At 35.6% G+C, this 27784-nt stretch overlaps 1 protein-coding gene across 1 annotated transcript in view; it reads left to right on the forward strand.

Annotated features, from left to right (window-relative positions):
• The window catches only part of PLXNA4 (plexin A4), a 1088215-nt gene that overhangs the window by 914457 nt on the left and 145974 nt on the right, over positions 1–27784 (forward strand). The window contains exons 22-25 of the mRNA XM_053716394.1: positions 51–319; positions 9536–9602; positions 15246–15392; positions 26480–26639. Of these exons, the coding sequence (XP_053572369.1) occupies positions 51–319; positions 9536–9602; positions 15246–15392; positions 26480–26639 (643 nt within the window). The remainder of the gene's footprint in view (positions 1–50; positions 320–9535; positions 9603–15245; positions 15393–26479; positions 26640–27784) is intronic.

Below are 27784 nucleotides of genomic sequence, written 5' to 3' on the forward strand. Positions count from 1 at the left end.
CTGCTACTGCTTTTTCTTTCTTAGTAATAATAAGATGTTTTTCTACTTAGGTACCTGGCTACAGACAAGAGCGTGTAGAGAAGGGACTCAAGTTATTTGCTCAGATGATAAACAACAAGGTGTTCCTGCTATCCTTTATTCGAACCTTGGAGTCTCAGCGAAGCTTCTCTATGCGTGACCGGGGCAATGTGGCATCGCTCATCATGACCGTACTGCAGAGCAAGCTAGAGTACTCCACCGATGTGCTCAAACAGCTCCTCTCAGATCTCATCGACAAGAACCTAGAGAGCAAAAATCATCCAAAGCTTCTCCTCAGAAGGTACGAAACCAAGAACGTCTCAGAATTCTTCTTCTTTCCAAAAGGTCATTAATCCTGGCAGACCGTTAAAACAACACACAATAGTGCGAGACGTGTGCTCTGCTAGTTATGTATTGGTCTCCAAACCTGCAAATGATGGATTGGAATCCGTATTGACAATGAGTTCTTGGAATCCATGTCTAAATATGTTGTTAGAAATGGCTTGGTAAAGGGAGACTAAACCCATTTTTTTTCTTTCATGATTTAGATAGAGCAACAATTTTAAGCAACTTTCTTATTTACTCCTATTATCAATTTTTATTTGTTCTCTTGCTATCTTTATTTGAAAAGCAGGGTTGTAAGCTTAGGAGACGGCCCTTTTTAGGTTCAGCACCCTGGACAGTGCTTCATTTATCCACCAATCACCAAGCGCAACCCAGGTGCTGAACCAAAAATGGTCCGGGTCCCAAGCTTTGCATTCCTCCTTTTCAAATAAAGATAGCAAGAGAACGAATAAATATTGATAATAGGAGTAAATTAGAAAGTTTCTTAAAATTGCTGCTCTATCTGAATCATTAAAGACCACTAAGGTCTTTAGAATATGCACAGCTCTCAACCTGTTTTATTTTCCTTTAATTATGCTTCTTAGGAAATAAATATATTGCATCAGTCAGGATAAACTTAAAGGGACAGTCAGCACCAGAATTTTTGTTGTTTACAAAGAAAGATAATCCCTTTATTACCAATTCCCCAGTTTTGCATAACCAACACAGTTATAATAATACACGTTTTACCTCTGTAATTATCTTGTATCTAAGCTTCTGCTGACTGCCCCCTTGTTTCAGTTCTTTTGACAGACATGCAGTTTAGCCAATCAGTGCTCACCCCTAGGTCACTTTACGTGCATGAGCTCAATGTTATCTATATGAAACATGTGAACTAATGCCCTCTAGTGGTCAAAATGTATTCAGATTAGAGGCAGTCTTCAAGGTCTAAGAAATTAGCATATGAACCTCCTAGGTTTAGCCTTCAACTAAGAATACCAAGAGAACAAAGCAAAATTGGTGATAAAAGTAAATTGGGAAGTTGTTTAAAATTGCATGCCCTATTTAAATCATGAAAGTTTTTTTTGGACTTGACTGTCCCTTTAACAAGGTCATTTAACATGCATACTGAATGTTCATTTTCTATTGGATTGTAGTTTCCTATTTAATATCCTGAACACTCACCGACGTATGCATAAAGTAGTTTTCTTTACGTATAATGGGCTAGTTTACAAGTTGAACGCTATTTTGTGCTCCCGCTAGAGCGTAAACTTCGCTAGAAGTAATCTTTTTGTATTTGGGTTAGTGAGCATATTATAAGTTAAAAGTAACATACGTGTAACTCACTTTGTGTGTTATGTAAATATTAAATCTTGTCGAAATATTAATCGTTATTATAGATACTCTAAAATATACATATATATTCAATAGATTATTTACATTAATTATTATTAATTTTTTCAATATTTTATATTTAATAAATATAGAACGTATATAACCCGACAAGAGAACATTAACTATTTTTATGCGCTAAGTCGACATGAGTTATTTTAAGGTACATTATGTATTTATTAAATATAAAATATAAAAACCATATTAAAGGGACAGTCTACTCCAGAATTGTTATTCTTTTTTAAAAAGATAGATAATCCATTTATAACCCATTCCTCTCCCCACAATATACTCAGGTGCCGACTAACAATTGGCTGGGTCCCAAGCTTTGCATTCCTGCTTTTCAAATAAAGATAACAAGAGAACAAAGAAATATTTCTAATAGGAGTAAATTAGAAAGTGGCTTTAAATTGCATGCTCTATCTGAACGATGAAAGAAAAATGTGGGTTCAGTATTTTCTACTTTTGGGCCATGATGCCTGGGGTCTGACGGAAAAAATGGTTAGTTAAAAAGAATCATTTTCCTTTTTTTATTTTATTGTTTTAACATTTTTCTATAAATAAGCTGACAGCTATTTGTTCTAGAGTGAATGTGTGATTTTCCTCTGTTTAAAAAAGATATTTGTGTATTTATGTAATATGAATCCAGTTTATAGCGACTGTTAGAACATAGATAAAGTGTTTCTATGTTTCTGATTTTCTTCGGCATGTCCCAAGAGGTGAGCCCAGCCTGAAGCCCAGTTATTTAACAATCTGGAATCCTAGAATAGGTTTCTATAGCTACGTCTTAGAACAACTGTCAGGTCTCAATAAACGTGTAATTGGATCAATCTTTCATAGTTGAGCTACTAAGTAAAAATTGTGAGCTTGGATGACATATCATTTTTATATTGTTTTGCTTTAAGCCCTGTCTTACTGTCATAATTCTAAGTATCTTGTGTCAGGGTTATACCTGCAATTTTCCACTAACGTCTTTATATGGATAAGTTTATGAACTTCCACTCTGATTTTGTCTGAGGTGCAGTGATGGGATTTATGGGTTTATACAACTAAATATAGCAAATTAATTCTGGGTTTTGAGTTTTTAAACCTAGGAATCGCATGTTGTATAAATATAAATACACACGTATGTTTGTGTGTGAGATTAATTTCTGTTAATTAAAGGGGCACAAAACCCAATATTTTTCGTTGAAGAACAATTACAGCAAGTAAGATGTTAATTTGATTTAAAAAAGGTTTGGCTTTGGATGAAATGTTATTCTGTAGAAACAACAATAAGAAGCAATAAACACCTTGCAATTACAACATTTTTGCTAAACTTCACCCGACGCACCCTTCCTGGTTTAGAGGAGCTCATCTGGATTTGAGTCTGGAAATACCAGTTTGCCACAGTCATTTTGTTAACAAAATTACTGTTGTTTGGCTTCAGCAGAAAATATAGAAAAACAACTGAAAATTAGGGACATATGTTTGTGAAGCTGCCATGTGCTCTTTTTCTAAAATTACAGGACAAAAGGAGGCAAAATAAATCATGAGAATATATAGCAAAGTTGTTTTATTTTATGTAATTACGCATTTTATATAACAATCTCAAATGCCTAGATTACGAGTCTTGCGTTAGCCTTAAAAAGCAGCGTTGAGAGGTCCCAACGCTGCTTTTTAACGCCCGCTGGTATTACGAGTCTGGCAGGTACAGGTGTATCGCTCACTTTTCTTCCGCGACTCGAGCATACCGCAAATCCCCTTACGTCAATTGCGTATCCTATCTTTTTAATGGGATTTTCCTAACGCCGGTATTACGAGTCTTGGAGAAAGTGAGCGGTACACCCTCTCCGGTCCAGACTCCTACCGCATTTAAAAGTCAGTAGTTAAGAGTTTTATGGGCTAACGCCGTAACATAAAACTCTTAACTAAAGTGCTAAAAAATACACTAACACCCATAAACTACCTATTAACCCCTAAACCAAGGCCCTCCCCCAACATCGCAAACACTTAAATAAAAAATTTAACCCCTAATCTGCCGATCGGACATCACCGCCACTTTAATAAATGTATTAACCCCTAAACCGCCGCACTCCCACCTTGCAAACACTGGTTAAATATTATTAACCCCTAATCTGCCGTCGCTAACATCGCCGACACCCTCCTACATTTATTAACCCCTAATCTGCCGCCCCCAACGTCACCGCAACTATATTAAAGCTATTAACCCCTAAACCTAACACCCCCTTAACTTAAATATAATTTAAATAAATCTAAATAAAGTTAATACAATTAATTAAATTATTCATATTTAAAAATAAATACTTACCTGTAAAATAAACCCTAAGCTAGCTACAATATAACTAATAGTTACATTGTAACTAGCTTAGGGTTTATTTTTATTTTACAGGCAAGTTTGTATTTATTTTAACTAGGTACAATAGTTATTAAATAGTTATTAACTATTTAATAGATACCTAGCTAAAATATAGACAAATTTACCTGTAAAATAAAACCTAACCTAAGTTACAATTACACCTAACACTGCGCTATCATTAAATTAATTACCTAAACTACCTACAATTAATTACAATTAAATTAAATAAAGTGCGAGAAACAACAAACACTAAATTACAGAGAATAAAAAAATAATTACAATTTTTATAAACTAATTGCACCTATTCTAATCCCCCTAATAAAATGAAAAAGCCCCCCAAAATAATACAATTCCATACCCTATGCTAAATTACAAATAGCTCTTAAAAGGGCCTTTTGCGGGGCATTGCCACAAAGTAATCAGCTCTTTTACCTGTAAAAAAAAAATACAATACCCCCCCAACATTAAAACCCACCACCCACACACTCAACCCTACACTTAAAACCCACCAAATACCCCCTTAATAAAATCTAACACTAACCAACCCCTTGAAGATCACCCTACCTTGAAGACTTCTGGCCATCTGGAGGTCCTCTTCTGCCTGGATCGGATGAAGACGTCTGCCCCTCTGGAGGTCCACTTGTGCCCGGCTGGGTGAAGACGTCTCAAGGTAGGGTGATCTTCAAGGGGTTAGTGTTAGGTTTTATTAAGGGGGGATTGGGTGGGTTTTAGAGTAGGGTTGGTTGTGTGGGTGGTGGGTTTTAATGTTGGGGGGTATTGTATTTTTTTTACCGGTAAAAGAGCTGGTTACTTTTGGGCAATGCCCCGCAAAAGGCCCTTTTAAGGGCTATTTGTAATTTAGCATAGGGTAGGGAATTTTATTATTTTGGGGGGCTTTTTTATTTTATTAGGGAGATTAGATTAGGTGTAATTAGTTTAAAAAAAATGTAATTATTTTTTTATTTTCTGTAATTTAGTGTTTGTTGTTTTTGTACTTTAGTTTATTTAATTTAATTGTAATTAATTGTAGGTAGTTTAGGTAATTAATTTAATGATAGTGTAGTGTTAGGTGTAATTGTAACTTAGGTTAGGATTTATTTTACAGGTACTTTTGTATTTATTTTAGCTAGGTAGTTATTAAATAGTTAATAACTATATAATAACTATTCTACCTAGTTAAAATAAATACAAAGTTGCCTGTAAAATAAAAATAAACCCTAAGCTATTTACAATGTAACTATTAGTTATATTGTAGCTAGCTTAGGGTTTATTTGATTGGTAAGTATTTAGTTTTAAATAGGAATAATTTATTTAATTGTAGTAATTTTATTAAGAATATTTAAAATTATATTTAAATTAGGTGTTAGGGTTAGGGTTAGGTTTAGGGGTTAATAACTTTATTATAGTGGTGGCGACGTTGGCGGCGGCAGATTAGGGGTTAATAAATGTAATATAGTTGCAGCGACGTTGGGGGGCAGAGTAGGGGTTAATAAACATAATGTAGGGTTCGTCGAAGTTGGGGGCAGTAGATTAGGGGTTCATAAGTATAATATAGGTGGTGGCGGTGTCTGGAGCGGCAGGTTAGGGGTTACTAATATAATGTAGGTGGCGGCGGTGTCCGGAGCGGCAGATTAGGGTGTAATAAGTGTAAGATTAGGGGTGTTTAGACTCGGGGCTCATGTTAGGGTGTTAGGTGCAGACATAAAATGTATTTCCCCATAGGAAACAATGGGGCTGCGTTAAGAGCTGAACGCTGCTTTTTTGCAGGTGTTATGTTTTTTTTTCAGCCGGCTCTCCCCCATTGTTTCCTATGGGGAAATTGCCCATGAGCACGTTTAGCCAGCTAACCGCTACCGTAAGCAGCGCTGGTATTACAGTGAGATGTGGAGCTAAATTTTGCTCTACGCTCACTTTTTAGAGGCTAATGCCGGGTTGAAAAAAACCTGTAATACCAGCGCTGTCTTAAGTGAGCGGTGAGAAAAAAAGGCTCGTTAGCACCGCAAGCCTTACCAACAAAAACTTGTAATCTAGCCGACTGTGTTTATTGTCTCTTTAAAAAAAAAAAATTTGGTTTGTCATACTTTGTGGTATTTACATAATGATTTTATGACATTAAAGGGACATAAAACAAGTTGGAATAGAGACAAAACATAATAATATTTACTTTACTGGCAAATTTATACTGCAGTGCCTCGCCATTAACCCTTTCTTTTTAGTTTCTGAATTGTAAAGCTCTAACCCCCCCCCCTCCCCCCCCACACACACAGACACACATTTCTTTCTATGGCTGTATATATATCTATTGTTGTTTTGGTAGAATGCAAAAATGCATAGGGAGCATGCCTAGAAGCTGTGAACTCAGTTTAAATACAATGCCTGTGTCTAAACACTGATAAGAGGGGTTGGAGTTGGGTGCTCCAGAAAGCTTAGCTATGTAATTCATTTTGCTTATTTTTGATACTGCTCAGCAATTTTTAACCAATTTTTTATGCAAACTATTTTTAATTAATTGGCCCTTTAAGGATATGCACAGATCTCAACCTGTTTTATGCCCCTTTAATTATGCTTCTTAGGAAATATATATTACATCAGTCATGATAAACATAACAAGGTCATTTAACATGCATACTGAATATTAATTTTCTATTGGATTGTAGTTTCCTATTTAATATCCTGAACACTCACCAATGTATTCATAAAGTAGTTTTCTTTATGTATAATGGGCTAGATTACAAGTTGAACGCTATTTTGTGCTCCCGCTAGAGTGTAAACTTTGCTAGAAGTATTCTTTTTTGTACATGGGTTAGTGAGCATATAATAAGTTAAAAGTAACATATGTGTAACTCACTTTGTGTGTTATGTAAATATTGAATATTAAATCTTGTCAAAATATTAATCATTATTTATCATTATAGATACTGTAAAAAATACACATATATTCAATAGATTATTTAGAATATTTTAGTACATATATAATAATTTACATTAATTATTATTATTTTATTTTCAATATTTTATATTTAATAAATATATAATGCATATAAACCGACAGGAGAATATTAATTATTTTTATGCACTAGGCCAACATGAGTTATCTTAAGGTGCATTATGTATTTATTAAAAATAAAATATGAAAAAATATTATATTTTTTTAAAGATAGATAATCCCTTAACTACCCATTCATCTCCCCACAATATACTCAAGATATTTTACCTCTGTCAAACCAATGGTACATTTAGCAGGATTTGCTGTTAATCCAGCTTTACAAAATGCATCAAGTACCGTCTCTACTTTTTGAAGATTTGAGTCCCAATCCTGACTATGAATTATGACATCATCTAACTATGAAGAGGCATATTGAGTATGAGATCTTAGTAGTTTGATCATAAGCTGTTAGAAAATTGCTGTGGCTCCATGGAGACCAAGGGGCATCACCTTGTGCTGGAAAAGGCCATAAGGTGTGGCAAATACTGTTTTCTCTCTGGCGCTCTTTGTTAGAGGATTCTGCCAATAACCTTTTGTGAGATCTATTGTAGAGAGAAATCTAGCCTTTGCCAGTCTTTTGTCCAACTCATCAACACAGGGCATAGGATATGCATCAAATTTTGAAACCTCGTTAAGTTTCCTAAAATTGTTGCATAATCTAATAGAACTATTGGGCTAGACCAGTTACTTTGACTCTCTTCTATAATCTCAAGTTCTAGCATCTTTTTCACTTCTGCTCTAACAGCTACCCTTTTGGCCTCAGGAATTCTGTATGGCTTTAACTTAACTGTTACCTTTGCCTATAAAGCCCCACACTGATTCAATTTGAGACATGTGAACTGCAGTAGAAAGTTTACCAATACATTACAGAGGAAACACTGACCTTTCTAATCTCCTGATTACACTAATTCCTTGTTTCACCCTGTCACATTATGTATTTACAGACATATATACACATATAAACACATAAATACATATGTATACATATACAGTCACGTGAAAAAGAAAGTACACCCTCTTTGAATTCTATGGTTTTACATATCAGGACATAAAAATCATCTATTCATTAGCAGCTCTTAAAATTAGGTAAATACAATATCAGATGAACAGCAGTGTCATGATTTATTTAACTAAAATAAAATAAAAATGGAGAAGCCATGTGTGAAAAACTGAGCACACCCTTACTGCTTCCAGTTAGCAGTCAGGTGCTGCTAATCAAATGTCCTTGATAAATTGATCATCAGCAAGTGTAACCACCTCTATAAAAGCAGAAGTTTTAGCAGTTTGCTGGTCTGAAGCATTCAGGTGTGTGTTAACACCATGCCAATGATATACATCAGCAATGATCTTAGATTAGCAATTGTTGATGCCCATCAATATGGGAAGGGTTATAAAGCTATTTCAAAACAATTTAAAGTCCATCATTCTACAGTGAGAAAGATTATTTACAAGTTGAAAACATTCAAGACAGTTGCCAATCTTACCACGATTGGACGTCCCAGCAAATAACCCTAAGATCAGACTGTGCAATGCTCAAAGAAATTGTAAAAAACCCAAGAGTTACATTTCAGACTCTACAGGCCTTAAAGTTTATGTCAGTACAATTAGAAAAAGACTGATCAAGTATGGTTTGTATGGAAGGGTTGCCAGGAGAAAGCCTCTTCTCTCTAAAAAGAACATGACAGCACTGCTTAGGTTTGCAAAGTTGCATTTGAACAAACCCTAAGACTTCTGTAATGATGTCCTTTGAATAGACAAGACCAAAGTGGAGATGTCTGGCCATAATGCCCAGCGCCACATTTGGCAAAAACCAAACACAGCATATCAGCACACACACCTCATAGCAACTGTCAAGCATGGTGGTGGAGGGGTGATGATTTGGACTTGTTTTTAAGCTACAGGACCTGGGCACCTTGCAGTCATTGAGTCGACCATGAACTCCTCTGTATACCAAAGTATTCTAGAGTCAAATGTGAGGCCATGTGTCTGACAGCTAAAGCTTTTCCGAAATTGGGTCATGCAACAAGACAATGATCCCAAGAACACCAGTAAATCTAAATCTAAATGGCCAAGTCAAAAGTCCAGACCTCAACCCGACTGAAATGCTGTGGCGAGACCTTAAAAGAGCTGTGCATAAACAAATGCCCACAAATCTCAATTAACTGATTTTTTACTTGTTATTTTCAACTTACAGTTACGCACGCAAAAAGCTTACTTTTAGCCAAAATTAACAAGCGAGTGCTAAATAGTGCATCACTTGTAATCTAGCACTTTGACAGCTACATTCTCATGAGCACAAGTTATATATATGTGTAATTGCAATGTCTAATTATGCTACAGAGTATGTTTAACACTATGTAAATCGGGAAGAAAATAACACACTAAGCTTTCTGAGATCATTTGCTTAGTGGCTGCTAATAAATAAGTTGTAAGTATTTTTGTTCGTATTGTTTCAGAACGGAATCTGTGGCAGAGAAGATGCTGACAAACTGGTTCACATTCCTATTATACAAGTTTCTCAAGGTAAGATCAGTGAATACACAACAATATTAAACTGTCAATCACTCCTTCGGTTGGTTAGATTTGGTTTCTACCTAGTTATTGACACATCCACCACTAGGTGTACAGTCAGCAGCCACAGAGGATGAACCAAGCAAAGTTAAGGGAATATTTTTATGTTTGTTATAGCAATGTTTAAAGGGACACAAAACTCAATTTTTTATTTCATGATTCAGATAGAGCATGCTATTTTATGCAACTTTCTAATTTACTCCTATTTTCAATTTTTTTCATTCTTTTGCTATCTATATTTGAAAAGGAAGGAATCTAAGCTAAGGAGCCAGCCAATTTTTGATTCAGAACACTGAACAGCACTTGTTTATTGGAGGGTCCATTTAGCCACCAATCAGCAAGCACAACCCAGGTTGTGAACCAAAAATGGGCGAGCTTCTAAACGTACATTCTTGCTTTTCAAATAAAGACAGCAAGAGAATGAAGAAAAATTGATAATAGGAGTAAATAAGAAAGTTGCTTAAACTTGCATGCTCAATCTGAATCGTGAAATTAAGAAAAATTTGGGTTCAGTGTCCCTTTAATGTTTTCTTTATGCTTGTTGCTAATTCAGATTCTCCTCTTTAAAGGGACATGAAACTCAAAATTCTTCTTTCATAATTCAGATAGAGAATACAATTTAAAAAACTTTTTCCTATTTACTTCTATTTTAAGATTTGCTTCATTTTCATTTTATTTGTTAAAGAGATATCTAGATAGATAGCATGCACATGCCTAAAGCACTTACATGACATGAAATAGTGCTGCAATCTAGTGCTCTTGCTAATGTATAATTATTTTGTGAAACTGCTGTCATATAGTGCTGCAGACACGTGCACACTCCCAAGCTTACATTTCTGCTTTTCAACAAAGCATAACAAGTAAATGAAGAAAATTTGGTATTAGAAGTAAATTGTAAAGTTGTTTAAAATTGTATGTTTTGTCTGAATCATTTTTGGGTTTAATGTGCCTTTAATTGATGATCTCATTGCTAATTTTGTAACCTCATCTCTGTAACATACATATACATTAGTAACCAAAGTGCAGTGACTGCAATGGTTTCAGGAAAATGGACCTTTATATGGGGAGATGACTCCTAATTGCAGTGTGACACAATATGAAACTGGGATTTGCACACATCACAGGTGAAAAAAGAACAATAGATGAACAGGGTTCTTCAACTTTGTTTTGTAAGGTGTCCTACCACAACTTCCTTAGCTCCATATCGTAGACCACACACTTGTAGTCATGACATCACAGTGGAAGTCATCAGGGCTGATTATCTCAATGTGAAGTGAACATTGCAACATTTGCTTGCAGTTAAGAGTTAGAGTTTAAAGTTAGCATCAACCATTTGTGTGTGTAAAGAAGTATGTACTAAGTTTATTTGGCATCTAGAGGGTCAACTAGATTTTACATCCAAGAACAATATCACCTGCATTAAAGCTGCACAGGAAACATTATTTTGGCTACATAGTGTTACTGGTGACCATTGGTTTATCACAGCTACAGTATTGCCAGATAACACAGCCAATGAGAAATATTGTGAGGCACTCGGATGTTCCAATTTGGGACAATAGGAGGTCCCCAAAGATCCCTTAATGGATTTAACTCTGAGAAAATGATGTTTTTGTTTACAGCCTTGTTTAGTATGTTTATGCAGTAAGTGGATTGTGTGATTTCTGTCGTGCTCAGGCATTCTTTTCTGACCTTTAAGATGGCATTACAGAGTTCCTGCTAGAATTTATTGGATGCTTTGGAGCTGTTTTTGGGTTACAAGATTCTTTCCATTTTTTTTATAAAAAAAATAAATAAATAATAATAATAGGTTAATTGGACTTTATACCTATAGAAGGTCTATCCTTCTTATGGCCATGAAGGCCTCAGAATGGATAAATAATATGGTTAAAAAGGCACTGTTACTGGTTGAAAACCCATATCTAGACCTTGGTCCCCACATTGACTATGATGACCAATAAAATGTAGCAAATCTTTCCAACCATTTTTTTTTTTACCAAACCACACTCACATTCTTCAATTACTGTGTGGATGCCATGTATCTTTGAATATCTAGAAAGCAAAGGACAAGGGTTAAAGAGAGGGATGGATAAGGCTAGAATAAATATCGGTATAGATTACCAGTTTCTGATACATAGACAGACATAGATATACAGAACTAAAATAATTTCAGAAGACTAGTAGATAATTTAGACTTTTTCTTACTTTATTTTGTGATTAAGGCCTTAAGGCCAGAACGCTCACAAGCTAATAAACAGATGACACGCCTCAACAAATATCCATTTTAGGAATACAAAACAAACTATCATGCATTGTATAGATGTATGAGATGCAAGAAAAATAAATTCATCAATGTCCTTTTAATAGGCAACTGGATAGAGCACCTTTAATTTAGATTAGAAGTGATATTATTATATTTATCTATAAGTATAATCTGTCTATAAATTATGATAAAACACTTTGCTCTTGACCGACATCAAAATTCTAAATTCCTTGTTTGGATCAAGCACAGACAGGACCAGTCCTAAATCTTTGTTTTTTTTTCAATAAAATTGAGACTTTCACCCTCCTCTTTCACAATGTGTTATTCTCATCTTTACACCCTGAAATCCCAGCGTTTTATGTTTGTTGTGGCTCATTTTCACAGTGATTTGGGAGCGGAACTGTTCTCACTGTGTATTTAAAGTGTCAGTTACCTCCCTTTTATCGTTGTTGCTTTGTTTATGTTTCATCTAATCTGAGGAACACTAAACATGCCAGCTCCTCGTGGATATTTACATAGCTATTATCCCTCCTATGCCACATGTACAATAATTTGACATAAACACTTTCCAAACTGCTGTGTTTAAGTGCAGAAACTGCTACTTCCTTCCTTCGTGTGCTCAACACCTGCAAATCTAGTGTTGATCTAGCTCACTGCTGCATAAGTCACATGTACAGCATTAGTAGACGTCTCACTACAGGGCAATTGTGCTGTATTCGCATGTCAGGTGGGGTCCAGCTGTGCCTGGGCACCTTTACAGCGTTCATGTTTATACAGGGCACAAAACATATCATTATCACGTTATATTAAATTACCATGTGATAAATCACTCCTAGGTTTCCCAAATAAGTGCATATTTCATCTTTATTGGTGGGTTTTACAAGAGTATTATATTGTGACACCATGTTGTTTCTAAGTCAGTTTACTTTTTTTAAAAGAGTGTGCTCTCCATACACTAATGCATCTATCTCTCTCTCTATCTATCTATCTATCTATCTATCTATCTATCTATCTATCTCTATCTATCTATCTCGATCTATCTATCTATCTATCTATCTATCTCGATCTATCTATCTCCATCTATCCATCTATCTATCTATCTATCTATCTATCTATCTATCTATCATCTATCTCTCTATCTATATATCTGTCTGTCTGTCTACAGTCTGAACCATGGGCATTTAATTTTGATTTCTATATCCATTTCATAATTGACTTAAAGTCTGTTTAAGTTGTGAAATAATAATATTAGCTGTTATTGTACTGGGTGCTTGAAGAGCTTTGAGTTTCTTGTAATGAAATGGGTGGTTAATAATAAATAATACAATTACAGACATGCTTCAGGTAAAGTACAGTGATTGTGCATAATATGACATTGTTATCTGTTATGTGTCTAGGTATAACATGTATTTGTTCTTTTTGTATCCTTTGTTGAAAGCAGGGATGTAGGTCCATGAGCTTGCATCTGTCTGGGCCATTATATGGCAGCAGGTTTGCAAGAATTCTATCTACTAGCACGAGCACTATTTCCTGCCATGTAATGCTTCAAGCATCTGCCTAGGTATCTCGTCAACAAACAATACCATAGGAACAAATTCAATTTGATAATGGAAGTAAATTGGAAACTTTTTTTTAAATTGTTTATTCTGTCCGAATCACAAACAAAACATTTTTGGGTTTCAGATTTAATGTTCCCTAATTGTTTGTTTTTTTCCTTAAAATAAACTCTGAAAGTATTTTAGCATAAAATAGATTGGGTCAGATTACGAGTGGAGCGCTATTTAGCATTTTCCCTTGCAAGCTAACTGCGCTACCAGTAAACTTTATTTATTTCACATTCCAATGTTCTTTACATAGAAGAATATGTTCTATTTATTCATAAATACATATTTCTACATATATCTGATGGTATTTTGGTACAATATATATTTATATTAGATACACAATGTGGCCCAATGGAGCTTGAGGGCTCATGTTTCTGGCGAGTCTTCAGACTCGCCAGAAACGCAAGTTATGGAGCAGCGGTCTCAAAGACCACTGCTCCATAACCCTGTCCGCCTGCTCTGATGAGGCAGACAGAGATCGCCACAATTCAACCCGATCGAGTACGATCGGGTTGATTGACACCCCCTGCTGGCGACCAATTGGCCACGAGTCTGCAGGGGGCGGCGTTGCACCAGCAACTCACAAGAGCTGCTGGTGCAATGCTGAATACGAAGAGCGTATTGCTCTCCGCATTCAGCGATGTCTGTCGGACCTGATCCGCAGTGTCGGATCAGGTCCGACAGACATTTGATAAATAGGCCTATATATATATATATATATATATATATATATATATAATTATATATATATAGGTATAGATTTATGCAGATTTATAGGAATATCTATTTGGAAATTCATAAAACATATTCAATGTGCAGAACATTTAAATGTGAAATATTTACATTATTTTTTAAGAATAATTTTTATACGATAGTGTTATTATGAGTGTAATGTATTTTTGATCTGTTTTGTGACACAGTTAACCAGAGTTTAGAGCGTGCGGTATCATTTTAGCGTAAATCATGATTGCGCTCACTCGTTCACATTTACTTTCAACTTGTTATACCAGTGCAATTTAACTTGCAAACAAACTAATGGGAAAACCCAATATCGCTCCACTCATAATCTGGTTCATTCTTTGTTGGTTGGCAACTAAATATTTTATAATGCTGGGTAAATCAATAAAAAAAAATTGCATAAGAAATTAGCACATCTAGGCAAGTATCCCCGCTTGCTTTTCCCCAGTAAAACTCCATATACATTGTTACCAATGCACAAGAGGATTCTGGGTAAGATATGCAAAATCTCAGACTTTTTGCTTCAAATACTGTTTTTACCTGAGCAGCAATCAGAAATCTATCTGCTTCTGAAGAGTTCTAATAAGAACGAAACAGACTGTCTAGCACTGATTTCTGTATTTGCTGCATTTACCCTATTAAGGGATTGATGTGTTAAAACAGTATTTGAAGCAAAAAGTATGAGATTTTGCATATCTAATTTGCATATCTTACCCAGAATCCTCTTGTGCATTGGTAACAATGTATATGGAGTTTTACTGGGGAAAAGGAAGTGGGGTTACTTGCCTAGATGTGCTATTTTCCTATGCAATTTTTTTTTATTGATTTATTTCTGAGACATGGAGGATTTTAATCTCAAACTTTTATCTCCACCATAATTTTAATGGATTTTGATAATCCTGGGTAGTAACAAATTTACAAGAACAGTATGTGAGATGTACAGTGATATGTCAGCACTCCAGTTTATTTAGCGTATATTTTCTATGAATTTAGGAATGTGCAGGAGAACCGCTCTTCTCCCTTTTCTGTGCTATCAAGCAGCAAATGGAAAAAGGACCTATTGATTCTATTACGGGAGAGGCACGCTATTCGCTGAGTGAAGACAAGCTCATACGCCAGCAAATTGACTACAAGACGCTGGTAAGTTATGAAAAACTCATGTTTATGTTATATTTTTATGTTGTATGCAGCCTTTGTTATAAATATTTATATTAGACAATGACCATAGCTGCTGTTCCATAGGTATCTATAAATAATTTTCTTATTGCATAGAAATTATTACATTTATTATAAATATAAAAATTGTGTTTCTCTCCTATGTTTGCTTCATTTTGTATTTTAACCCTTTGGATGCTAAAGAGAGTTGCAACGTATTGCGTCGCAACAAGTTACACGTAACAAGTTAACAGTATTCTGTATTTCCATGTATTGTCAATATCATTTTTGTAACTTGTTAACACATAAAGAATTAAATTTACTATCATAGAATAGAGTATGGGGTTGCCAGCTCCTCTCAGGGATGCCACTGGATATAATTTATTTGCAGATTTTTGTTTAATATATTGACAACTAGCAGGCATAAAAGACAAACCTGACATTCCTATTGAAAAAGACACTTGATTTTGGTGAATTTTTACCAGATATAGGAAATGTGTTTTACATACTTGAAAAGAGAGGATATTGGTTTAATATGAATAATTGTGTTTGCTGTGGGTATGGTATTGGTAGTGAGCTATCTGCACTGGGGGCATCTTAACTGACCTTACAATGACTTCCCAGTCTAATGGTCTGCTCTGCATTTACACTATGTAAACAGGCAAACAGAAAAACCAAACAGATAGGCAAATGGGGATAGACAAATAGACAGATAAATAGATAGATGATAGACTATAATGTCCCTGTAAAGGGACAATATACTCTAGATTTTGTATGGTTTAAAAATATAGATAATCCCATTATTACCCAATTCCCAGTTTGCATAACCAACATGGATATATTAATATATTTTTTACCTCTGTGGTTACCTTGTATCCATTACAGCCCCTTTATTTCAGTGCTATTTACAGACTTGCATTTTAGCTAATGAGTGCTGACTCATTTGAAACTCCACAGGAGTGAGAACAGTGTTATCTATATGAAACGCATTAACTAGCACTGTCTTACTGGGAAAAGCTAATAAAATGTACAAAAAGGCAGGGGCTTATAAACAGACAGAGATTTAGCATTGTAAAGGTTATAAAATATATCAATATAACAAAGTTGGTTGTGCAAACCTGGGAAATGGGTAGTAAAAGGGTTATCTATCTTTTTGAACAATAAAAAAATTGGAGTAAACTGTCCCTTTAATGCTTATGCAGTTTCTTATTGGCTGTGCTGTACAATTAGCTATAGAAAAAAACAGAATATAAAATTTTTGCAAAATCGTATAAACTAACCTGCCACAAATATGAATCTGTAACAGAAGGTACCTCTAGGCAAAAGAGAAATCTGAACCATATATAACTTCATTGGCTAAACAGCAATAGTTCTTTGCTCGCAGGAGCCTTATGGGCAAAGCCAGTAAAATATTAGTGGACTGTCATTAGCACTGCTCAAACTAGCCATGAAAGTGGCACTCAGATTTCTAAATGTTAAAATAAAAAAAAATAAAAAAGGTTTTCATGACTTTTTTCACAAAACTTTTTTTCTAAGTGATTGTTCAACAAAAGTTTGAGAAGGTGAATTGAGGCGATTACTCAGCAGCTTGTCACCTCCAAAGAATCAGAGCTTGTAACAAACATTTCAAACGATTTTTGTCATGTTCACATTTTTTTTTGTACTTAGCATCGTACAGACAGAGTACATTACAGATCTCAGTCGCTAATTGAAATCCCACTAGGCTTTTTAAATGAATAGGTCAAATTACTGGGAACCAACTGTGCCTGAATTGATGAATAAGAACGGTTGCTGTAGATGATAGATCCCCACCTACGACTGAAAGGAATGAATAAGAAAACATATGGAACCCAAGGAAGCAAATGCCACAACTTATCAGTTTATTAAACAGAATATCTTTTGAATATTAAAGTGCATTTAACATAGTTATTTAAATCAATCAGAGAGGAGGTAGGATAGAGGGAACCTTTGATGCATTGAAAGATTATGTGTAATTTAATTTGTATTTAAGAGAGAGTGAGAAAAAAAAAAGTTTAATGTAATATTACTTTTTCATTAATACAGGGACCTGGAACCCTTTAAATCACTCAGAATTCAACGTCAAAGTACTTGCAGATACAAGTGGTTTCTAAATAGATGATAAACTTGTGTCCAAAGGTCCTATTCCAGTGCCACATAATTAGTTTTATCAATTAGCGATAATAAAACTTGTGCTCAAATTTAATAAGATCATAAGAATTGCTCTGTCTATATAATTAACAGAAAGAAGAGAATACCTAGGTAGGCTGAGGGGCGCCAGTGTACTACATACAGCTAGTTGGTGATTGGTGGTTGCGCTCATAAGCATCTTATTATTGGCACACCACATGTGTTAAGCTAGCTCCCAGTAATGTATTGCTGGTTATGAGCCTATTCTATATTTTATGTATTGCTGGTCCTGAGCGTATTATATATATTTCAAAAAGACTGGAAAATTGCCAATGTAGTTCCTCTTCATAAAAAGGGTAGTAGGGAAGATTCTGCTAACTATAGGCCAGTCTGTTTGACCTCAATTGCAGGGAAATTAATGAAAACTCTTTTAAAAGAAAGACTTGTATATTTCATTCAGACAAACAACTTAGAAGACAAAGGACAGCATGGTTTCACTACTGGAAGATCATGCCTGACTAATCTAATTGATTTCTTTGACCATGTAACTAAAATAATAGACCAGGGAGGAGCCGTAGATGTTGCATATCTAGACTTTAGCAAAGCATTTGACACCGTCCCACACAACAAACTTATTCACAAAATGTATTGCCTTGGAATAGATGCTAAGATTGTTAAGTGGGTAGAATGCTGGCTTAAATATAGACGACAGAGGGTTTCAATTAATGGAGTACATTCAAATGAGGCATCAGTTACTAGTGGTGTTCCCCAAGGGTCAGTTCTTGGGCCTGTTTTGTTTAACATGTTCATAAGTGATATTGGAAGTGAGCTTAAGGGGAAGGTTTGCTTGTTTGCTGATGATACAAAAATGTGTAACAGGGTAGATGTTCCAGGAGGAGTTGATCATACGAACTGTGATATTAATAAACTAGAGGACTGGTCAAATAAATGGGATCTGAAATTTAATATTACCAAGAGCAAAATTATGCATATAGGATCCAAAAACCCAAAGGCCAATTATAGTCTCAATGGCAGAAGAAAGAAGAAAGGGATTTGGGAATTATTATTTCAGATGATTTAAAATTTGGTACACAATGGAGCAGTGCAGCCAGCAAGGCCAGTCAAATGCTTGGTTGCATTGGAAGAGGTTTTAGTAGCAGAAATAGCAAGGTTCTTATGCCACTTTACAGATCATTAGTTAGACCAAATATGGAATAAGGTGTACAGTTCTGGAGACCATATCTTCAGAAAGATATAAATAAACTAGAAGCTGTCCAAAGGAGGGCTACTAAAATGGTACATGGTCTAAAATATAAAACGTACAAAGAAAGACTCTATGATCTAAATATGTATAGTTTAGAGGATAGAAGGGAAAGAGGTGACATGATAGAAACCTTCAAATATATGAAGGGACCTAATAAAATAGAAGCTGAAAGCATTTTTCACAAAATAATAAATGCCAAAACAAGGGGTCACAATCTAAAGTTAGAGGGTAGCAGATTCAGGAGAAATTTGAGGAAGCATTTTTTTACAGAAAGGGTGGTGGATTCATGGAATAAATTTCCATTTGAGGTGGTAAACACAAAGACTGTAAAGGAATTCAAAAATGCCTGGGACATGCATAAGGCTATCCTAAGGAAAAAGTAACACGTAATATGGGTAGACTTGATGGGCCTTTTTGGTTCTTATCTACCGTCAAATTCTATGTTTCTATATTTCTATGAAAATACCAAGAGAATGAAGCAATTATTATTATTATTATTATTATTATTATTATTAGAAGTAAATTAAAAATCAATTTAAATTGCATGTTACATTTACATTTTAATTACTAGTGAAGTGAAAAACAGCATAGCATTCCATAGAATATTCTGCATATAAATATGAATTGCAAAGACTGTAAATGCAACTGTGCTGTTTTGACTTAAAGGGACATGAAACGCAAAGGTTTTTTCTTTTGTGATTCAGATAGAACATGCAATTTTAAGCAACTTTTCAATTTACTTCTATTATCTAATTTGCTTAAATCTCTTGGAATCCTTTGTCAAAGAAGCAGCCGTTCACTGCTTGGAGGTAGCTTAAAACCAATAACAAAAGGCATATATGTGCAGCGACCAATAAGCAGCTTCTGAACCTACCTAAGTAGAACAAAACAAATTTAATAATAGACATACTTTGGAAAGTTATTTAAAATTTCATGCACTATCTGAATCATTAGAGATCAATTTTGGGGTTTATCTCCCTTTAACCTTCTGATCTGTTAGATCTAGCTGCTGTAAGTCCTTCCAACAGCAAAGAGATATCCTGCTAGGTTCTTCCCACCTAAGTGACTGAAATTGAGTAGGGATTGAGACCGATGCCCACGGGTTGTGAGACAAATACTTTCATTTGTAGAACACGCAAATTCAGAGTAGAACATTTCATTTAAATATGACATAATATATGTAATTATTATAACAGCTACAAAAACACAGTTACGCTTTTGGTGCATTCCTTAGCTGAATGACGTTTTTTTAAAACCTTTGCTGTACGAGCTCTCTGGTAGCCAAAAGATTAATCTGTAAACAGTATATCATCAATCTCTAATGTGAAATAAAGCATAATAACAGTCTTCTTGATTTATTTAATTGCACATAATTGTCAACAATAATTAACTACAAATGCAATTATGTATCAGATAAAACACGGTCAACCAAAAAATCAACAACCTACAACTCTAACGCTGTTTGATTTTTTAAATATTTCTACTTGCAAATAGAATTGAGTCAGGAAGATTTTGATACAATTTACCACCCATATATTTATATCTGTTCTCTAAGAAAACTACTGCCTAGATTACGAGTTTTGTCAGAAAAGACCCGCGGTGCCTTTTTTTCCAGCGCATCCTTAAGACAACGCTGGTATTACGAGTTGTCTGAATGGCTGCGTTAGCCTCAGAAAAGGGAGCGTTGTGCATAATTTAGCTCCACTTCAACTCTCAATAGCAGCGTTGCCTACGGTAGCGGTAAGCTGGAAAAACGTGCTCGTGCACGATATCCCCATAGGAAACAATGGGGCTGAGCTGGCTGCAAAAAACCTAACACCTGCAAAATAGTAGCGTTCAGCTCCTAACGCAGCTCCATTGTTTCCTATGGGGAAACACTCTCTAAGTCTACACCTAACACCCTAACATGAACCCCGAGTCTAAAACCCCCTAACCTTACACTTATTAACCCCTAATCTGCTGCCCCCGCTATCGCTAACACCTGCATTATATTATTAACTCCTAATCTTCCGCTCCAGACACCGCCGCCACCTACATTATACCTATGAACCCCTAATCTGATGCCCCTAACATTGACGACACCTATATTATATTTATTACCCCCTAATATGCCCCCCCCAACATCGCCGCCACCTACCTACACTTAATAACCCCTAATCTGCCGACTGGACCTCGCTGCCGCTATAATAAATGTATTAACCCCTAAACCGACGCACTCCCGCCTCGCAAACACTATAATAAATTGTATTAACCCCTAATCTGCCCTCCCTAACATCGCCGCCACCTACCTACAATTATTAACCTCTAATCTTCCGCCCCCAACGTCGCTGCTACTATAATAAAGTTATTTACCCCTAAACCTAAGTCTAACCCTAACCCTAACACCCCCCTAACTTAAATATAATTTAAATAAAACAAACTAAATTTACTATAATTAAATAAATGATTCCTATTTAAAACTAAATACTTACCTATAAAATAAACCCTAATATAGCTACAATATAACTAATAGTTACATTGTAGCTATTTTAGGATTTATATTTATTTTACAGGCAACTTTGTATTTATTTTAACTAGATACAATAGCTATTAAATAGTTAATAACTATTTAATAGCTACCTAGTTAAAATAATTACAAAATTACCTGTAAAATAAATCCTAACCTAAGTTACAAATACACCTAACACTATACTATCATTAAACTAATTAAATAAATTACCTACAATTATCTAAACTAAAATACAATTAAATAAACTAAACTATAATACAAAAACAAACAAACACTAAATTACAGAAATTAAAAAAATTACAAGAAGTTTAAACTAATTACACCTAATCTAAGCCCCCTAATAAAATAAAAAAGCCCCCCAAAATAATAAAATGCCCTACCCTATCCTAAATTACAAAGTAATTAGCTTTTTACCAGCTCTTAAAAGCATTGCCCCAAAGTAATCAGCTCTTTTATCTGTAAATAAAAGTACAATACCCCCCCCAACATTACAACCCACCACCCACATACCCCTATTCTAAAACCAACCCAAACCCCCCTTAAAAAAACCTAACACTAACCCCCTGAGGATCTCCCTACCTTGAGTCGTCTTCACTCAGCCAAGCCGAATTCTTCATCCAAGCGGGGAAGAAGAGGTCCTCCATCCGATTGAAGTTTTCATCCAAGCTGGGCAGAAGAGGTCTTCCATCCGATTGAAGTCTTCATCCAAGTGGCATCTTCTATCTTTATCCATCTGGAGAGGCAGCATCCTGAAGACCTCCGATGCGGAACATCCATCCTGGCCGACGACTGAACGACGAATGACGGTTCCTTTAAATGACGTCATCCAAGATTAGATAGAATCCTATCAGCCAATCGGAATTCGAGGGACGCCATTTTGGATGACGTCATTTAATGGAACCGTCATTCGTCGTTCAGTCGTCGGCCAGTATGGATGTTCCGCGTCGGAGGTCTTCAGGATGCTGCCGCTCCGCTCCGGATGGATGAAGATAGAAGATGCTGCTTGGATGAAGACTTCAATCGGATGGAAGACCTCTTCTTCCACGCTTGGATGAAGAATTCGGCTCGGCTGAGTGAAGACGACTCAAGGTAGGGAGATCTTCAGGGGGTTAGTGTTAGGTTTTTAAGGGGGGTTTGAGTGGGTTTTAGATTAGGGGTATGTGGGTGGTGGGTTGTAATGTTTGGAGGGGGTATTGTATTTTTATTTACAGGTAAAAGAGCTGATTACTTTGGGGCAATACCCCACAAAAAGCCCTTTTAAGGGCTGGTAAAAGAGCTGATTACTTTGTAATTTAGGATAGGGTAGGGCATTTTATTATTTTGGGGGGCTTTTTTATTTTATTAGGGGGCTTAGATTAGGTGTAATTAGTTTAAAATTCTTGTAATTTTTTTTAATTTCTGAAATTTAGTGTTTGTTTTTTTTGTATTATAGTTTAGTTTATTTAATTGTATTTTAGTTTAGATAATTGTAGGTAATTTATTTAATTAGTTTAATGATAGTGTAGTGTTAGGTGTATTTGTAACTTAGGATAGGATTTATTTTACAGGTAATTTTGTAATTATTTTAACTAGGTAGCTATTAAATAGTTAATAACTATTTAATAGCTATTGTACCTAGTTAAAATAAATACAAAGATGCCTGTAAAATAAATATAAATCCTAAAATAGCTACAATGTAACTATTAGTTATATTGTTGCTATATTAGGGTTTACAGGGAGTGCAGAATTATTAGGCAAGTTGTATTTTTGAGGATTAATTTTATTATTGAACAACAACCATGTTCTCAATGAACCCAAAAAACTCATTAATAGCTGAATAGTTTTGGAAGTAGTTTTTAGTTTGTTTTTAGTTATAGCTATTTTAGGGGGATATCTGTGTGTGCAGGTGACTATTACTGTGCATAATTATTAGGCAACTTAACAAAAAACAAATATATACCCATTTAAATTTTTTATTTTTACCAGTGAAACCAATATAACATCTCAACATCCACAAATATACATTTCTGACATTCAAAAACAAAACAAAAACAAATCAGTGACCAATATAGCCACCTTTCTTTGCAAGGACACTCAAAAGCCTGCCATCCATGGATTCTGTCAGTGTTTTGATCTGTTCACCATCAACATTGCGTGCAGCAGCAACCACAGCCTCCCAGACACTGTTCAGAGAGGTGTACTGTTTTCCCTCCTTGTAAATCTCACATTTGATGATGGACCACAGGTTCTCAATGGGGTTCAGATCAGGTGAACAAGGAGGCCATGTCATTAGATTTTCTTCTTTTATACCCTTTCTTGCCAGCCACGCTGTGGAGTACTTGGACGCGTGTGATGGAGCATTGTCCTGCATGAAAATCATGTTTTTCTTGAAGGATGCAGACTTCTTCCTGTACCACTGCTTGAAGAAGGTGTCTTCCAGAAACTGGCAGTAGGACTGGGAGTTGAGCTTGACTCCATCCTCAACCCGAAAAGGCCCCACAAGCTCATCTTTGATGATACCAGCCCAAACCAGTACTCCACCTCCACCTTGCTGGCGTCTGAGTCGGACTGGAGCTCTCTGCCCTTTACCAATCCAGCCACGGGCCCATCCATCTGGCCCATCAAGACTCACTCTCATTTCATCAGTCCATAAAACCTTAGAAAAATCAGTCTTGAGATATTTCTTGGCCCAGTCTTGACGTTTCAGCTTGTGTGTCTTGTTCAGTGGTGGTCGTCTTTCAGCCTTTCTTACCTTGGCCATGTCTCTGAGTATTGCACACCTTGTGATGTTTCAGCTCTGAAATATGGCCAAACTGGTGGCAAGTGGCATCTTGGCAGCTGCAAGCTTGACTTTTCTCAGTTCATGGGCAGTTATTTTGCGCCTTGGTTTTTCCACACGCTTCTTGTGACCCTGTTGACTATTATGAATGAAACGCTTGATTGTTCGATGATCACGCTTCAGAAGCTTTGCTGCATCCCTCTGCAAGATATCTCACTATTTTTGACTTTTCTGAGCCTGTCAAGTCCTTCTTTTGACCCATTTTGCCAAAGGAAAGGAAGTTGCCTAATAATTATGCACACCTGATATAGGGTGTTGATGTCATTAGACCACACCCCTTCTCATTACAGAGATGCACATCACCTAATATGCTTAATTGGTAGTAGGCTTTCGAGCCTATACAGCTTGGAGTAAGACAACATGCATAAAGAGGATGATGTGGTCAAAATACTCATTTGCCTAATAATTCTGCACTTCCTGTATTTTATAGGTAAGTATTTAGTTTTAATAGGAATAATTGATTTAATTATAGTAAATTTAGTTTGTTTTATTTAAATTATATTTAAGTTAGGGAGGTGTTAGGGTTAGGGTTAGACTTAGGTTTAGGGGATAATAACTTTATTATAGTAGCGGCGACGTTGGGGGCAGGAGATTAGGGGTTAATAATTGTAGGTAGGTGGCGGCGATGTTAGGGGCAGCAGATTAGGGGTTCATAGGTATAATGTAGGTGGCGGCGATGTCCGGTCGGCAGATTAGAGGTTAAACATTTGTATTATAGGGTTTGCGATGTGGGGGGGCCTCGGTTTAGGGGTTTATAGGTAGCTTATGGGTGTTAGTGTACTTTATAGCACAGTAGTTAAGAGCTTTATGTTCCGGCGTTAGCCCATAAAGCTCTTAACTACTGACTTTTTTTTGTAGTTGGAGTCTTGGCGGTAGAGGGTCTACCGATCACTTCTTCCAAGACTCGTAATCTAGGCGTATGTTTTTTAAGTGTGTGTGTGTGTGGGGGGGGGGTGCGGGGTTCTGTGGTGAACATTATTATTATTTTTTTTTACATATTTCAAATAAGTCTTTGGTTGGTGCTAACTATTATACAACCAATATTGTTGGCTCCAAAAGTATCTTATGTATTCTGCTTAAATAAGGACCTGTAAGTGCAGTAACCTGTTCACTGACAGCGGCGCTCAGCATAATATTTAAAAAAAAATCAATGCTGCTTTTTTAAAGGTTACAGGGACAGTACCCTGTAAAATAGTTTTTCCCTCAATGTATTTTCAATGACTTGTTATACCAGCTGCCGAGTATAAAATGTATGAGAAATTCACTTTCAGGTTTATTTGTGTATATGAATTTGCTGGTTTTGTGCTTTTAAACCACAACCTATTGAATGGGTTGAGCTTGCAGGTAATATCAGATCTCATTATGTTATCACTTTGTGTATACATACTTACTTATATCTGTTTGTAAGCCAAAGCCCAATACTTTAAGAAAAATTATCATTTTTTTACATAACTCTCAAATACACCCACTGGGAGTGTAATTTCTTCTGCAGAATGTGTTTACTTCCGTATAGAAATTTTCAGCGTAGGTTGGGATTCCCCTGGATAAACTGGCTATTTCAAATGCCAAAATAAGGGTAAACAAGCTACTTAAACTATTTAATACATTCCAGCATGTAAAATGGTTCATTGGTTTTTGGGTAAACTGTCCCTTTAACTTAAATTAACAGTATCAGATAATTATTATTTGTTAATTTGCTTGATTTTTAATCATTTTATTTAAACATATTTCTAAGAAATGTAAGTCTAGATGTATCAAATTTTCAAGTAGACCGATCTATTAGATAAGAAATGTTGAACTGGGTAACATGATTGCCAGTCAGTTTCAGTAGAAACCAAATATAAAAACCCGGGCTAATTTAAAGGGATATGAAACCCATTTTTTTTCTTGCATGATTCAGACAGAACATACCCTTTTAAACAACTTTCCAATTTACTTCTATTATCAAATTTGCTTCATTCTCTTAGTATCTTTTGTTGAAGGAGCAGACATACAGTACTGAGAGTTAGCTGAACATACCAGGAGAGCCAAAGACAAGATGCATATATGTGCAGCCACCAATCATTAGCTTTAATTGTGTTGCTCCTAAACCTACCTAGGTATGCTTTTCAATAAAGGATACAAGAAAACAAAACAAATTAGATAGTAGCATGCTCTATCTGAATCGTAAACATTTAATTTTAACTTTTCTGCCCCTTAACCCCTTGGCTGCTAGGAAAGGTGCATGGTATTGCACTATGTGCTACAGCTGTCAGTGGTAGCCAATTGCCTTGTTGTCTCTAGTGTAAAAATAAAACTGTTTCTTTGTATAATATATCTTGTGTTATTTTCAGGTACTTAACTGTGTAAATCCAGACAATGTGAACAGTCCCATGATCCCTGTGAAAATTCTGAACTGTGACACAGTTACCCAAGTCAAGGAGAAGATCCTAGATGCCATTTTCAAGAACCTGCCATGCTCCCATCGTCCAAAGGCAGCAGATATGGATTTAGGTAAGGGATGTATAGAGATATATGGATTTAAGTTAATGACCTGTAGTGTGATCTATAGGTGAGTGTCCTTTAGATGATTATGGGTTAAAGTGAGTGACATGTAGAGAGATATGGATATAGGTGAGTGACTGGTAAATGGATTTGGTAATGGCGAGCGAACTGTCAATGGATATGTATATAGGTGATTGACCTGTAAATGGATATGTATACAGGTGAGTGACCATGATATAGATAGATATGGATTTGGATGAGCTTTATGTAGACAGATAGGTCTTGTAGGTAGATAGGGAGTTAAGTTAGGGTCATCTACAGAAATATGGATATAGGTGAATGTCCTGTAGGCAGTTAGGGAGTTAAGTGAGGGTCATCCAGGCGAGTGTCCTGTAGATGGTTATAGATTAACGTAAATTACATGTACAACAGTGAAACTCTTGGCAGGGCCCTCTATCCCTTTGTCTCCCATAATTGTTAACTTGCATATTAGACCCGTATTTTAGCATTGCAGAATCTTTAAATTTCGAAAGTGTCCTACAGATGAATAAAGATTTCAGTGAGTGTCTGTAGATAGTTATGGATTAAGGTAAATTACATGTAGAGAGATATGAAGATAGGTGAGTGATCTGTAGATTTGGATTTAGATTAGTTTTATGTAGACAGAAAGGGATTTAGGTGAGTGTCCTGTAGATAGATTTGAATTTGGTAAGTCTCCTACAGATGAATATAGGCTTCACTGAGTGTCAATAGATAGTTATGGATTTTTAGTTTTATCCCCATTGATTATGTAAAGTAACTTTTTATATTTTTATGTGTATGTATATATATCTATACACACACACACACACAAACCAAGTCACATGTAAATGCATAGAATGAGCTGTAGTTTTTCTATATGGCATTCTGCATTTTTAACCAGTATCTCAATGGTTTTCCTTGTTAGCTACCGACCTAAGTAAAAGCAAATTAATTCTGGGTGTCACAAAACAGCAATTAAAATCTTCTCTATTAATAAACTCCATTTGTGTCTAAATTATAGTTACACTAGAATAAACACAGTACACACTCTAGATCTGAACTTGTTACACACATTATATACGTACACAGCAATAATAAGCACATACTACACACCAATGATACAATAAGCGCAT

The sequence above is a fragment of the Bombina bombina genome, chromosome 6 (genome assembly GCF_027579735.1).
Source record: "Bombina bombina isolate aBomBom1 chromosome 6, aBomBom1.pri, whole genome shotgun sequence".
Lineage (NCBI taxonomy): Eukaryota > Metazoa > Chordata > Amphibia > Anura > Bombinatoridae > Bombina > Bombina bombina.